Source organism: Perna viridis, chromosome 14 (genome assembly GCF_037379345.1).
Source record: "Perna viridis isolate PV_CMFRI_1.1 ecotype Kerala chromosome 14, ASM3737934v1, whole genome shotgun sequence".
NCBI classification, from domain to species: domain Eukaryota; kingdom Metazoa; phylum Mollusca; class Bivalvia; order Mytilida; family Mytilidae; genus Perna; species Perna viridis.
Window position 1 is genome coordinate 27525249 of NC_142458.1, and position 16764 is coordinate 27542012.

General features: G+C 35.3%; 1 protein-coding gene across 3 annotated transcripts; it reads left to right on the top strand.

Annotated features, from left to right (window-relative positions):
- The first annotated feature begins 1945 nt into the window (after window positions 1-1945).
- LOC148598851 (uncharacterized) lies at window positions 1946-13224 on the top strand. Of its 3 annotated transcripts, none has more exons than XM_088562494.1 (3): window positions 1946-3808; window positions 4310-4522; window positions 10559-13224. In XM_088562494.1, exons 1-3 carry the CDS (start codon window positions 3770-3772, stop codon window positions 10706-10708), a joined length of 402 nt encoding a protein of 133 aa, XP_088418620.1. In that variant the 5' UTR covers window positions 1946-3769; the 3' UTR covers window positions 10709-13224. The 3 variants fall into 3 exon arrangements, with proteins under 3 accessions (XP_088418620.1, XP_088418621.1, XP_088418619.1); XM_088562495.1 differs by having other exon boundaries at window positions 1946-2034; XM_088562493.1 differs by having other exon boundaries at window positions 1946-2030.
- Window positions 13225-16764: the final 3540 nt, after the last annotated feature.

The window sequence follows — 16764 nt, forward strand, 5'->3', positions numbered from 1 at the left end:
GATTTTGTGATGATATTGACGACAATGTATTACTCAAATATGTAGTAGACACGAAACGAAACCAAATTAGGATAATAGTTTGTGATTGTTACGGTATTAAATTAGAATTTTTTTTCACATCTACACTTATTCTAATTAAAACTGCATTCAATGCTTATTTTAGATGTGGTACATGTATTATTTATTATTTCTATTAATCGACAAAGAGACGACTCAACGCCCTGCATAGACTTGCCAACACCCATAATTTTCCGTTTTCAAATAATGAATGGACAAGTATAATGTATGCTTCTGTAGATTCATGGTTGCAGTAGCAACATCTGAAGGTACGTCGGGTTTTTTACTCATATCTGTGAAACGGATTCAATAACTGTTTAAAATTGATCTTAGATAAGTGCCCTGCATCAATACATGTAGTTAGTATTAATCATAAGATGAAATTATCCTTAAGGTACATGATTCATACAGATGTTTAAACATATTCTGATAATTGTTTATAAAGTCTTTATTTTTATCAATTATAACTAGTCATCAATGATAGTATTGAAATATTAAGAAGAATGCTAAGTACCAATTGGAAGAACTGCCTTCAGGTATTTTATGTAGATCCTGGCGGATAATAGGGGCAGTGGCTCCGATCAAGAAACTTGTACAAAGAAAGGGGTTTTAGGCTATTATTTGCCGATCATCTTTTAGCCAATTTTGTTTACAAAATGGTAGCATCACCCCCTAAATCCTGATGTGTCATCAACTGTATTGTGTATTTTTATTACGATTAGCGCCTAAATACATCGGAAGCCCGGAGATGACAATTTCATACAATGAAACTTTGTCATGATAGACGATAGCATAGGAATTTCGATAATGTGTGTAACTTGTAATTGTGTCAGTTTGTGTTTTGTTGATTTTCGTTGTTTTTGGCTTTTTCGGCCATGTGCATGTTATTATGATAAAGCTGTAGGTGCTCCATGGCCTTAAGAATGCATGCATGACTAATGTTTCCCGTACCAGACACGACTGTTGATATCATATTTTAAGACTCCAGCGTTTATATTCAAGTGCATGTTTTTGGACCTAGGTGCCCAGAAACTAAGCGATTTTACATGACACATTATAGGTGTCTATGGAATAATTTCAGCGCTTGAGCCGTAAAGCTTGCTAATCAACTGAGAAATGTACCTAGTTGAAAGGAACAAGCATCTAAGGATATTATTTATTTCAATGATTGTGGCTAAAGTTTGAAAGATTTAACAAACATTTTCGACCTAGAGGTCGATAAATTGAATTACGACGTGAAAATTTAGAAACTGTGAAAGGCCAACTAGTAGTTTGTAGTTTAATTATGCACATTTTTGCAATTTGACGATTATATTTTAGGCGTAAAAGTTCAAATGATCGATATAAATTGATTCAGTACATGAGTACTTTGATTAATAATTATTATTGTATTATGATGTCTGTATCTATCTTGCCTGATAAGGGCCAATGATTAGTAAAATAAAAAATGTCTGACTAATGACATTCGTCGGAACATAATACTAGTCCAAATATTCTGAGGCATTTATCAATCTGAATGACGGGAGGCGACCAAATTAGCAAATAAAAATTAACCTCTCAAAACAGCATAATTATTTGAACTAACCCGGTACCATATATGAAGCCCCTTCATCCCGAACGAGAGACAACAAGCCCTCTTTTTAACCGCCGTTTTATGCCAAGAAAAAACTATAAAAGTTATTGACAAAAATGTTTTGAAAAATTTTTAGTTCGTAGAAAAGGGCGATGACCGTCCTTGACTACTCAAGGTGACGTCAAGGTAAATAGAAAACCCGAATGTTCTGGATGTTAGCTATAAATAGAACAAATTACGTCGATCCTTTTACAACCAATCAAAAACTTTTTTAAGATTCTCTGCCAGAATCAAAACAAAAACAAAAGTCTTGCCACTCGTGACGAAACACACCTTGGAAGCAGTTGTGAATTATTTTATGTGTGATAATAAAGCAGACGGAATACAAACAAAAACTATCGTAAGTAAGACATCGTTATTCAAAACTGTTGTCTCGAAATTTATTGTTTTGGTACAAATAAATATTGATTACGCAATCCTTCTTCTCATAACCATGATTTACAAGTTTCCTTTTAAAATTTGAGGTATCATGACATTAAAGTATACGCACGACTTTCTGATACATTAAAAATAATCAACTCTACATTTTCCTTGGTGAATCTTTTTTTACACTACAAGTTTGTTTTTTATTTTATTTTATTTTTTTATTGACGTCTCACAATTATTGAACCCGAGGTCAAGTTCATTCCAATCATTTGTCCAATCAAATTTTTTGTTTTTATGTTCATTGCTATTTTTAATTAAAATCACGTGTTGGAAAGTTTGTTTGTTTGTTGGGGTTTGACGCCCGAGCAGCAATATTTTAGCTATATTCAGACGATGAACATGAAATTGATGATAAAATGAGCATGAAATGATGATGAAATGAAAAAGGGATGGGACACAAGGACAATGGGAACGACAAATTTTGATTGCCACTGGAAATAGGGAGAGGTGGGTAGGGTCGGCCAATTTAGCCTCCTGTGGCGGAGCCCTATGGTTCCTACTCCGGGAGAATACCACAGTAGGGTTCTTTAACGTGCGAGGAACGTGGCATCTTTCCCAAAACGGTGCACCACTATGGTTTGCGGTCAGGTTTTCCGTATTATAGCCTAACAACCCCAGCATGTAACACGCTAGGGGTACCCCATTCCACCACCTGGGGCACACATCCCAGTTGCTCTGTGGGCAGAGCGTCCTAGCCCCCGGCTAGGGTTCTGAGCACTGTTTAGTCGCCCTTTTTTACGACAAGCTTAGCGCTGCTGTAGGCCTATTCTTTTAACACCCGGACCTGCACGGGGCCGTGTTGGAAAGTTAATACGGTCCCTGATCGGTTTAAGGTTATGGAAAAAAATCGTTGCAAAGCACTATTTTTTAAAACCTTCACTTTTGTGACTTAGCCCACATAAAAGTTTGTACCCTTTGGTGAGTTTAGTCCAAATAATTTGGCTGGAACATTTTTTAATCTGACATACCTTAACCGGATCTCGTACATGTATATGTAGGAGACGAAGCAAAATAAAACTGAGCATCCAATATGGCATGATTATTTGGACTAGGGTGATATATAGTGGTACACCAGTATCACTATCCGTGGTAACCATCGAGCACCTAAAATTCATAGTAAAAATTTTGCACGATACAAGCATCATGATACATTCTTTTAGGGAGTTGAATTCAATGACCTGACACAGCTTTATACAACTAATATTTTAAAATAAAATTTGTTTCATTCGAGTGAAACGGGAACATACACGAAGTTGAAGTTTTTTTCGGAGTGCCCAGATATATTTTTTGCCATAATGACGTACATACTGTAAAATAATGCACACATTTGTTGCGTTGCATGTACCGCCGTACTACAATTTGTTATACATATCGCGTGATGATAATGAAAATGTGATAAATAAAACATTTATATTTGTTACAGAGTATATATTGTATTGTTTACGTCAAAGGTGTATTCAACGGATGTCCTTTTCCTATGCTGATGCATCACAATAATTACCACTAAAATTTAAAAATAAGTTGAACTGCGATGTGAATTTTTAAAATAAGGGAATTTCAATATAAAAACAGGAACGCAGAAGAAAGTTGTACAATCATATATTGTTGAGAAGGATTCTCAGTGTTGGTGCATGTTTGAATCTTTTAAAAGGGATGTTAGGAGACAGCGTTACTGTGGTAACCCCGGAACAGGTCCATATATGTTAATTACCGCCTTATTTTAAATGTAGTTTGAAATTGAAGTGTTTCAGTATTGATTTTTATTATACGTGACTAGTGTAACGCGCTGATAATTTTTGTTCTGCTATGAATGGTTGGGATTAACGAAGAAACCATTTCGTTTTATTGGAAATGAGAGCGGCAAGCCCGGATTCTTGGGTTTTAATCAAGTTGCTCTCTGGATCTGTTCTGTATGGGTTTAATAAAATATTAATAATTGCCTGTCCATTTTTGTACTTGCTTTTACATCCTAAATTTAAACATAGAATTACCCATAAAGAATAAATTGGTTGCTCCTTTATATAAACATCGAACTAAATACATGTAGATGTGTTTTCAGTACTTGTCTCTTTTCAGTGGTGGATTTACATATGAGATTTAATGTACGTTTTCTAAACTTGAATTTCTACATTCTAGTAACCGTTCATCATGTATATATATATTTTACTGATACTGTACATATTTTTTCTTCAGGAAAATAAGATGACCATCGATAGAACATCAAGGAGATCAAGTAAACGACCAGGTAGACGACCTACCAAGGTCGATGTCAAGGTCAAATTAGAACGCAGTAGACAGAGTGCCAGAGAGTGCAGGGCTAGAAAGAAATTACGATACCAGTATTTAGAGGATCTGGTTACGAGTAAGGAAAAAGCTATCTTTAAATTGAGAGATGAGCTTGAATTGGTGAGTATATTTCATTTTGAATTACATTTTACATGTTTGAATGAGTGCCGGGTCCAGGGGTCTAGGAGGTGGAACCCCTCCCCCTTTTTGTGGAATTTTAAAATTTCTTGCAAAAGGAAGGCACAAATGAGCATATAGTAGCCTGGGGCCCTCTTCTAACAAGAAGAAATGTCTTAATTATTTTATATGCACATTTGCCTTCTTTTCTGGATGTTTTTTAAATATTGATTTTAAAAGTCAACATTATTAGTTTAATGGCTTTTCTTCTTTGTGTCATTTCTCTTGTACAATTATAAATGCGACCTTTTGCCTCTGCTTGCTTGGATGGGTTGAACGGGCTGTCCAAGCTTACCTTTTTCACGGGACCACTGTTGAATGTAGAGGACAATTTCCAAGTTTTATTCTGAAAGTATATTACAAGAATAGCTATGGTGAATATGTCAAAGAGACAATGTGGCAACCCCACCAGCATAAGAGCACTCATTGGTCTTCAATGAACGACGAGGAAACACACCACAAGCCAGGCTGCAGTTAGCCCCAAACATCATTATAGATATTACATTTCAGTTCGAACCGAAATACATGTACACATGTATTTATATCTTGTATTTATTTTTTTTTAATTTTCCCGTCCTCTTTTATCAACCTTAAGCATATTATACAATGTACATGTACATGTATATGATTCGACTTTGTTTGAAACATGTACAAATGTATGTATCATTATAATAGTTAAGATTTCTACCATGACAGCGGATTATTCATACTATAATACGTGTAGTTGATAAGTTCACCGACAGTACACCGGACAGGGCATGGTAACTGCTTTGTACTAAAATATGTAAATAAGACTAAATAAGATATGTTTATTTAAGTTGGATTGAAAATTAATCAACGTGTAATCTTATATACATGTTATATTGTTTTTTTTTATGTTTAACATTAGTTTTTGAAATGGTGCAAAGAGATAGACAACGGAGTTCTCCCAGGGGGTTTGATGTTAAGTTTAAAGGGACACGAATATTCAGAATCGCACAACTCCACGATTCCCCGTTCCGGTGTTGTTAAAAATGTAAACCGAACTTCGATGATTACCATTCCCATCTCCCAACCACTTCCACCGACACATAAGTCACTATCCCCAGTCGAAATCAGTAGGCGTTTCAGCAATTCGTCGAAGTCAAAACGACCTGTAAATCAAGCAACAACATCTATACCGCTAAGTCCGATTAAAGCGGCGACAGTGCAACATAATCTTATTTCTACAGAAAGTTGTCCCCATAAGTCAATACATTTAGCTCCAGCTCTTATTGGAGCAACACCACATGTAGTGTCCTCTTCATTGAGGGGTTTCGGATTGGACATCGCTATTACACCAAACAGGGGACTATCAGCTATTTCCAACACACAACCTCTGTATTCGTCTGCAGAAGGTCGTGCTTCAGGAACGCAGAAAGAAGGGGTGTTCTCACTCTCCTGTTTTAATGTTCCATCAAAGATAACTACATGTAGGGACACAGAACGCAATGAAACTGATAACTCCGTTTTATTATGTTTACTACCAAAGATCGATAACCCTCAGCAAGCACACGTACCTCTTATCAAGGACAACCAGACAGACTCACATTTGGCTTTTCAGGATGTATTAAGCCAAAATTCTCACTTTCTACATTCCAACCTGGACATTCCGTTAACTGTTGACTCCTACCTTGACATTCCGTTAACAGTTGACTCCAACCTTGACATTCCGTTAACAGTTGATGACGTTTTGCAACAATTAGACAAATGTGTATAGCAAGACAACATGCACTGAAGTACAATGACTTTGTCATCAGACTATCTCTACTTAATTTATTACCGATGCAATTGGATAGGATTTTCGTTCGTATACAGGCATTTTCTTTAGTAGTCATGATTGGAATCCAAAATACTCGGCTATTTTCGCTGATACTACATGTAATTATAAAACAAATTGCATACAGAGCAAGAAAGAATGGTATTACTGAATTGTAAGACGGGTTTTAGTATGTTTCTACCAAAAGAACGTTGTTTTCATTTCAAGGCTACAATGTACACGTTTATAGAATATTTTAAAGAAATACCAGAAGGTCGAGTAGTTACATGTATCTCGCAGGTACAGCATTTGTGATTAAACCATTGAATTTTGAAATGTGTACGTGTACATGTATATTTTATTTCTAAATAAATTGGATGCATGCAGAGTTAGTTAGTTTATCTTTATGATTACATGTAATTACTATGTTAATGAATATTAATAAATAATGGTTATACTATAGTTTGTTGTTCTTACGTACTGTTGGTATATGTAGTACCGTTAATTGGAATGATGGACAATAAAGTTTCCACTGATAACTCAGTGGATTATTTGTAATTGAAAAGGGTCAGGTACATAAAAGGTACATATGTATATAACTTAAATCCTTTTAGAAAACTAATTATCACTCACACTCTAAACGATGATGAACTCCCAAATTGAGTGGGGATACGCGCTTGGACCCACGTGGGGTCTGTGAGTAGGCCAGAGAGGCGGTTGTACGATTTTAGATTAGGGCGGCGCACAGTTAAAATGTTTTTAGGTAAAATTTTGAAATATTCTTGTAGAGTGGGTGCAATGTAGAAATCTTTTGTGATAAAATTAGCGAGAAATTGAAGTTTCAGCCTAAAACCGCTTAAATCTTCCCCTGACAACTCATGCTTTGCAAATTTTTTTTTAAATTTTTTTTTGGGGGGGAGGCCGCACGCCCGCCACGCCACACCTGAATCCGCCCCTGTGCCACATCGTCAACAGAGCAGCCTAGCCTTTAGTAATACATAGTTTACTCTGAGCTCTTCGATCAGGTATCCCGACGGCTGCTGGCTTCGTTACCTCTATCTACTTACTGACATACTAAGAGAATCTCCGTAAAGGTCGGTCGTGCGAGATCCGCAAGGATATTCAAGACCATAAACATAAAAAAATATTGTATTTATACGAAATTCCGCATGCCTTAATTTAGCGTACATACATGTATAAATGTATACTACACAAAATAAATTTTAAAAAATAGAACCATCTTTAGAAAAAAATAATTTTTTCCCCAATCTGTGTTTGTTAAAATCAATTGGCAGAAAGTATCAAATTTTAGAGACAAACTCTACAGAACTAAAATCCAATACTTTCTGCTAAGAATTCAAATAAATCTTTATTGTATTCATTAAAAAATACAATTGGCCCTATACTAGGAGACTATGTACAGGGACGTAGCTAGGCCAGTTTTAGTTATACGCAAAATTACGGCGAGGTGTCTTTGGGGTGGGGAGGGGGGTCGCCCAAGGCCCCCAGTGAGTCCGGCAAGGCAAAGGCCTGAGGGAAACTCCTGAATTTTAACGATTTTGGAGCCTGTTTTTCAGGGCCTATACTACGTTCATGGTATGCATATGTGGTAAATAACCTTTATTTCATCTTTAAAATGTGTGTTTTTATTTTTGTTACTTTTTCCGAAAGTACGCAACTGCGTATTTGCGTATAGGCAGCTACACCCCTGATTTAAACTAAATATTAATCTTCTACAGAGACCTATAATTTAGGTTACATACCACTAATTTAACCAATGATCTTTTAGAACGTACGCAAAAATAGTCCTGCAAAAATAGTCTTCCAAAAGTTTGTGCATTTGCATGTGCTATGTTGCTGTGGAAAAAGTGCACATCAAGTTTGCGCAATTGAGCTTGTGTTTGGCAGGGAATTATATTTCCTTTATTTCTACTTAAAATGGTCACTGTAACTTACTGAATTAAATGTTTTTATGAGTTCTGCATGTAGACCCTTTTTGTGAAATGTAGGGGAATTCCCATTCTATTTTTAGCTCATTGCGTTCTAGGAGCCGGTGTCGCACTACAAGGTAGTAAACCCCACATAATATTTTCAGGGCTATTAGTGTACACATGCAGCTTTTAGGTGATGTATAGTCTTCTTCAGGTTAAACTCATAACTCATTTAACTTTGTGAAATTAGCATCGAAGTCTATGGGAAGTGACATTAGTGGTTTGTAGCTTATGACCACTGACTGACCAATAACATACCGCTTCACTAGCTTGAAATAGCGATGAATGTACATGTACCCTCTGAGCAGGAAATTGGCCATATACTTGTTTTATTTATACGAAGTTATATAATAATTTAGCCATTTATAACAGTGAAATGATATCTTTTCTGATAACTGTAGGATTGCCATACACGGGTAAGAATCGAAGTTTCAATTGTTAAATCTTTTCCCCAACTGAATAAAGTGTTAGAGCAGCCATTTTATTTTTATTTGGGAAAGGGGGACTATTTTGAAATTTGAAATAAAGAAGGCAGTACGATGATGTATTGTTAAAAAATTAAGGATGAACAGTTTGGTAAATCCAGGACAGGCTTGAGTAGAAAAATGGTCAGATTTTATACTGAATAAAATCCGGGACACAAAACAAATGACTGCATGTACATGTTAAATTCGCAGTCTACACTTTTACCACCACAAATTAATATAATTGATATGCTCGATGGTATAACACTGTCATTTTCATTCATAGTACTCAGTTTTCATTCGACAACTTGATCATTAGTTAAGCTTGGTAAAAATTTCTTATCCGTTAAAGGTTCCACACTACAAAAGAAATGTTGGTATTTACTGTTACTGTCGTTTTAGAATAAGGGTAAAAAAGGGCATTTCATAAATTTCAACTACATGTAACTTAAGTATAAGAGCATGGATCTCTGTGATAATACAAAAGCCAGATTGTGGTTTATTTTAGGGTTAAGGATTGTTTAGTTTATGAATAAGTTCTGCACCGAACGGAGAAAAAAATGGCGTTTTTTAGAGGACCGTAAAGATAACGTTTGTATAAAAGTATTATGCTGGTGCCCGACACTCAGTTGGGTTAAAATAAACATATGAACGTAGTATATGGAATCGTACATTAAGGTGCCCTACCCTCAATGGGAGACTTGAGTTCAAATTCGGAGATCATGATATGCAGGAACGGATACAGAAATCGAAGAATGAGTCAGTTCTCTGATTGACCAAAGAAGGGGTCTTGCCGGCCTCGAATCCGATAATAAAGACGAAAACAATTGTATACCCCGCAAACAAAGTAAGGGGGTATATAGAAATTACCCGTCTGTCTGTCCGTCCGTCTTCTTTCCTTGTTAGCGTTAGCGCAGCTCAGATCATTCCTCTCAAACCGCACTAGGGATTTAGTTGAAATTTTATAGGAAGGTTGGGCATCATATGTAGATGTGCATGAAGGAATATAGGTACTCTCGGAAGACTCCAAAGGGAGATAATTCAACATAAGGTTATTACATGTTAAAATCTTGTTAGTGCAACTCCTCCTTAACCGCTTAAGGGGATGTGAAGAAAATTATGAAGGTTAGTATCATATGTAGATGTGCATATAGGAATATAATTACTGTCTTAAGACCCCAAAGGGAGATAATTGAACTAATGGGTTATATTATATATGTAACTTCATTCGATGCGAGGGTATTCGCTTTGTGAGCTTGCTGACAGTATTTCTAGTTTTTCCTGATTTCTGAGCAAAAACTTGAGTAACTTGTTTAATGGATCTTTATGAACACTTATATATATCCTAGCTGGCCGAGTGGTCTAGGGCGCTGGACTTTGTGCAGGTGGTGTTGCCATAGATGTCACAGCGGTACGAGTTCGAGTCCTGCGGAGGGAACGACCAAAAATTTGCATCGCAAATTTGACAGTTCTAACATCGTTGGGAATTTTTCAGACCTTTATATATATATATATATCTATGTGTGTGTGTGTGGCAAATTTCTGTATGCACCATAAGCAGCATTAAAGCCATATACACAGGAAGATCTAAACCAAAATATAAACAGTATTCAAAGACAAAATATCGATGTAGGTACTACAGTAGTCGAAGTCCAGCAATATTTAAACTACGTAACGTTTAATATCACATTGTATAATGTAATATTACAATTTTGCTTATTTTAAATTGATGTCTTTTATTTTTCAGCATCGACGTATTTGTGCAGAGGTCGACACGGGAAAGATATCAGAGGCCATGCTTGAGAAGATGAGGAGCGTTGTAGACTCCGAGCAGGACGAACTTGTAGAACCTTTTGTTAAAACTGAAATCAAAACTGAACCAATGGATCATTACTAACCAGATGATTTATACAAGAAAGTTCACATCGTGAAAATTCAAGTATTACAACCGACAATGTCGCACATCGTAGCTCTATTCACAATTCAGCTGTGGATACCTATTATCATGACGGCGATGAAAAAATATCTGTACGACCAAGCACTTTAACATGGTATTTCATATCCATCAGCAAACATTTATAACAGTACATATACAGTATACCAAGGAAATAATTATCTTAATTTTACTGGGTTTTACCAGGTTCATTGTACAAAGTACAATATCGAACAATTGGCAGTCTTCCTGGAAACAAGTCCCTATTTCTGTATATAGGAGTGGGGTTGTTCATCGAAACAAATCCCTGTATTTAGGAATGAGGTTGTTTCTAGAAATAAATCCCTGTATATAGGAATGGGTTTGTTTCTAGAAATAAATCCCTGTATATAGGAATGGGGTTGTTCCCAGAAACAAATCCCTGTTTCTGTATATAGGAATGGGGTTGTTCATCGAAACAAATCCCGTTATATAGGAATGGGGTTGTTCCTAGAAACAAATCACTGTATATAGGAATGGGGTTGTTCATCGAAACAAATCCCTGTTTCTATATATAGGAATGGGATTGTTCATCGAAACAAATCCCTGTTTTTATATATATAGGAATGGGGTTGTTCCTAGAAACAAATCACTGTATATAGGAATGAGGTTGTTTGTCGAAACAAATCCCTGTTTCCATATATATAGGAATGGGGTTGTTCATCGAAACAAATCCCTGTATATAGGAATGGGGTTGTTTATCGATACAAATCCCTGTTTCTGTGTATAGGGATGGGATTGTTCATCGAAACAAATCCCAGTTTCTGTATATAGGAATGGGATTGTTCATCGAAACAAATCCCTGTTTCTGTATATAGGAATGGGGTTGTTCATCGAATAGACATCAAGCTTCAGCCATTTTGTAGCTTTGCTGTGAATTTGACGGAACTGCCGACTTTGTATTTGTCATTGACATCATTATCATGTAGAAATTGTGTTCAATAGTTTAATGTCATTATTTATGTTACTGTGTAATAATTATATCAAGACTTAACTGTCCTTTGTTCATGTTTTTATACGACCACAAAAATAGTATCATGCTATCGTCGTCGTATTCATGATTCGACAATAACTCTATTATAAGTGTATATATCTTTACGAAATTATATCACCACCACAATTAAGGTGCCATACCACAAATGGAAGCTTGGGATTGAATTTAGGGATAGTTACTTAAACCGTAAGTAGGAATTGAGGGCCAAAAAGGGGTTCACAACGCATTTTCTTGGTGTCCGGACAATAACTTGTCTAATTGTGAATGGATCTCTTTGAAATTGTATCACAATGTGCCATACCACAAAAGAAAAGCTTGGATTGATTTTCGTGGTGGTTACTCAAAACGTTGAGGATTTAGAGGCAAAATAAAGAGCCCAAAACAAGCATTTCCATGATGTCTGGAAAATAATCTTATTCATTGTGAAATAATCTTTTTTAAACTTGTATGACAAAGTGCCCTACCACCAACGGAAGGCCGGGAATAATAATCTCAAACTGTTAAGGAATTATGGACCACGTGCATGCTATTTTATGACTACTATGAAGTGAATGAATCATCGATATTGTACCATAGAGTGTCATACCACCATGGAAGAGCTAGGATTGATTTTTGGAGTTATCACTTGAGCCATTTTTAATAAGGGGCCACAAACAAGCATTTTTATGATGTCAAGACTTGACTAAGTGAATGGATCTCTTTGAAATTGTAGTAAAAAGTGCCATAACATAAAGGATCGCAGGGATTTATTTTGGGCGTCAAGACCTGAACTGATAAAGAATGAAGGGCAAAAAGGGGACAAGAAACAAGCATTTTCCTGACGTACAGATAATAACTTGAGTGAAAGTGAATGGATATCTGTAAACTTGTAACCACGCTGCCATACCACCATAGGAAAGCTTGAATTGTTTTTTTGTGTGTGTGTACTTCTTATCGGGGAATAAGGAGCCAAAAAGGTGGCCTCTGCGATTCTGATCCAATTCTTTTGCTGTATCAAATATTTAATCGCAATCAAAATTCAGAGTTGTATATCAAGATTGAATAGTGTGTTTATACCTGTGTTCAGGGTTCGACCTCTGCGGTCGAATCAAGCTGTGCCAAGTATTTATATTCATTGAAACTTTGCAAGTTGAAAAACCCGAAGTTAGACCATACCTATTATTAGTTTGTAGTTTTTCTTAACATTTTCAGAGATGAATTCGAATGAACATGCATATACTTGATGATTTGACCTGCGACTGATTTCGAGATTATTGAGATTTAACATTGGCGATCGTTAATTAGATTTTATTTAGACAGAAGGCCATTTTAATCAATGATAATTTAAAGAAAATATAGTATGGTTTTCATTCAACGTCCGTTTTATTCTTCTGTAACTGTAGTTTTCAGTTTTGTACATATATTTACATGATTTATTTGTTTAAGAATAATTAATTATGAAATCAAACTATGTTGTATTTTTTTTCAACCATTCAACTTCAACAAAGCATTACGCTTGACCAACAAAATAAAAAGACAAATATGTATAAAGAGATATTTAGTGCTCGTCCTTGTCCGTTATATGTATATTTAATACGTAAATTAACTTAAGGTTTACATTCTAAGCGTCTATACTGTTATAAACCACAACCTGATGAAAAAACGCGGGTCCAGAACAGACACAACGGGGCGCTTCCTCCCATTTTTTTTTCGGGCGCGATGTGATGGTGCATGCCACCTTTTTATCAGTCATTATACCCTCAGGACTGTCTTTCAATTCTATCTGCATCTACTCCTGATTACCGCGACAGCTCAATGTTTTCTTCAAAGCGGCACTTTTTATACGACCGCGAAAATGCAGTCGTATTGTGTTATGATGCTGTCGTCGTTTCCTTTTTCGTTTCTGTGCTATAACTTCAGTTGTTGTGAACAAAAAGTCATGAAATTTTGATATATTGTTACTAGATTTGTTGCTAGAGAGAATAGGGTTACTAAGCACTTCCGTTATAAGGGGTTACAAGGGATAAAATAGATGTTCATTGACGTAGAAGGTTTATTTCTCATTCACTTTTATTTTGTAGGGGGTCAAAGTGGGGTCACACACACTAAAAAGCAACTTTTTAGCTCACCTGGTCGAAGGTGAGGTGAGCTATTCCATTATTCGGCGTCCGTCGTCATCGTCCTTAACAATATTTCAAAACTCTTCTCCTCTGACACTACATGACCAATTGGAACGAAACTTGGTATGAATGTACCTAGGGGTATCCTGCATAGAACTGATGAGATATCTTTTACAGATAATATTAAATAAATCCATTCAGTATTGCAAATTTCCCTCCAACTTGAAGACCGCAAACGTGACTCCGATTTTTAAAAATGGGGATACCGCTTTACCCTCGAACTACAGACCTATTTCTTTGATTAGCTGTGTGGGCAAAGTGATGGAGAGGATAATTCATAAACATGTCTACAATCACTTATTTGAAAATAAACTTTTGTAAGATTACTAAAGCGGGTTCCTCCCTGGATATTCAACAGTGTACCAATCATTAGAGCTTTGTAACTCTGTTCTTGGTGGATTAGAAAAAAAGCAAACAAGCTGTTTCGTTTTTTGTGACTTCTCGAAAGCTTTTGATAGAGTGTGGCATAAAGGTTTACTGCAAAAATTGAAATCATACAGTATAAATGGTGATCTTGTAAAATGGTTTAAAGTTATCTTGAAAACAGGGAACAAAGAGTTGTAAAAAAAAAACACAATGTCCCCCGTTTACGGTGTCTCCACAAGGGTCTGTGCTAGGTCCTCTATTATTTATAATTTTTATAAACAATACATGTATATCTGAACAGCTAATTTTATTGACGAGACTTTTTGCAGATGATACATTATTTGGAGCTTCCGGAACCGATCTTGTTCATATTAAATCTATAATCATGATCTTGCTGAACTAGACGACTGGTCTAAAACGTGGTTGATGACTTTTAATCCGGGTAAGACGGATTCTCATAAACACTTAAGTGTAACATTTAGTCGAAATGGCAAATGGAATATTCACATTGACAGCAGCATAAAAAGTATTATGAAACATATCAACGTGATGCTTAAATATAAAATTTGTAGGGATACTGTAGAAAAACTTTATCTAGTTTACGTACGGCCAATTTTAGAATATGCATGTGAAGTGTAGGACAACTGTGGCGTAGTTAATACGATTAGGTTGGAAAATGTGCAACTTGAAGTTGCCATAGAATTGTAACTTGATTGCCTATTTTTACCAAGACAGATCTGATCTACCGCGAAACTGGATGGGAAATATTAAAATCTAGACGCGAGAGAAGCGAACTCCAAATGATGTATACACTTAACAACCAGTGTACCTCCATTTCTGTGTAGTTTACTTCCTCAAACAATTCAAAGTACTACTAACTATCCCCTAAGAAATGGTTTAGATATAATATTACCCTTCTGTAGACCTTCTATAACAGCAGAATAATTTATTCCTTCTACGATAAGACATTGGAATAAATTAGATCAATCAACAAGAGATTTGGATTCGTTATCAAAATTCAAAAGCGAACTATAACGTTAAGTAAAAACCAATATCCCCAAACACTACGCTTTTGGAGCCAGGTGACTTAATATTGTTGTAACACAAATGAGAGGCGGAGCATCATTTCTTAATTATGGCCTTCATAAAGTAAATATTGTTGGTAATCCAGATTGCAGGTGTGGATTCAAAGTAGAAACTGAATACCACTATTTTTTCAAATGTCATTTATACAGCCCCTTAAGGCAGAAATTAATGAACGATCTTGCGTAGTTACTGGAAAATTTGCCAATTAATCTAGAACTATTTTTATATGGACACGAGGATCTATCCAACGAACAAAACATATTATTATTGAAGTCAATTTTTTTAATATATAAAAAACTCAAGGAGATTCCTTGTTTAAGTTTCTATTACTTCCGTTGAACCATGACACGAAAGTACACATCCCATTTTGTTTATCTTTTCTCCACCATAATTAACCTTTTAAAGCTTTTTCTCCCTTTCTTCATCTGTTTTATATGAGTAATTTTCCAAAAAATATATATCTGTATGCGCATGCTTGTAAGATTATTGCATATTTCTTTAACGGGAAAAGACTTCATACAAGATGTTCTTGTGTGTCTAATCCCTTTTGTACGTTATTAGACAAATAAAATATGTTTAAACTAATTTAAAACTAAATGATGTGGGGATTTTTGATCTGTCTAAAACATGGCCGTCGTTACTAAAAATAGAACATAGAGGTCAGACAGTAGTTTTTGGCATATATCTCCATTAGATTTGGCCAAACTCTTTCAATTGCTGAAATGATGGCCTTCAAAAGTCTTCAGGTATCAAAATTGTCAGGCGACTCCTTGTAAGAGTTATTTCCCTTGAAAGATGAAAAATGACGTTTTTTTTTTTTTTTTTTTTTTTTCCAATTTTCAGCCAATATCCTGAAAACTATTAGATAGAAAAAACTTCCCTGTTATTTCTGAGCACGAAAATGTAGTCCAAATGTAACTTCTTTTATAACCAGTAAATCAAAATCTGTTTCTGGCAATCATTCAGCTCAAAAATATTCTATTATTTATGCAAAATAAAACTAAGATCTAGTCTTCATATCAATTGAAGATTTGAGGGACTCCTTTTGGCATTAAAAGATATTTGGTAATAAATTCAATTTGGGGATTAAGTTCTTGCAGTAATGTGTCAAGAAACATTATATGTGTTTAGTAGGTTCCATCTAACACACTTATCAATCAAGATCTTCATCATATCATTAATATTTTATGATTAATAAACAGGAAGTGAAAAATAGGGATTTAACCAAGTAAAATTGGCGAGAAAATTCAACTTGATGAAAAGTTCTAGTTTAAAAAAAATTAATGTTCATCATAGAAATTATCTTCTTAACTTAAGAAAAAAGAATCAAGTTTTTTGAAAATTTATGAATAAAAAACAAAATTACCTTTTAAGAT

Coding starts and splice junctions, on each gene's coding strand:
- LOC148598851 (XM_088562493.1), top strand. CDS start 1,989: ATGTGTGATAATAAAGCAGACGGAATACAAACAAAAACTATC. Junction 2,031..4,309: donor GAATACAAACAAAAACTATC/GTAAGTAAGACA, acceptor TTTTTTCTTCAG/GAAAATAAGATGACCATCGA. Junction 4,523..10,558: donor TGAGAGATGAGCTTGAATTG/GTGAGTATATTT, acceptor TTTATTTTTCAG/CATCGACGTATTTGTGCAGA.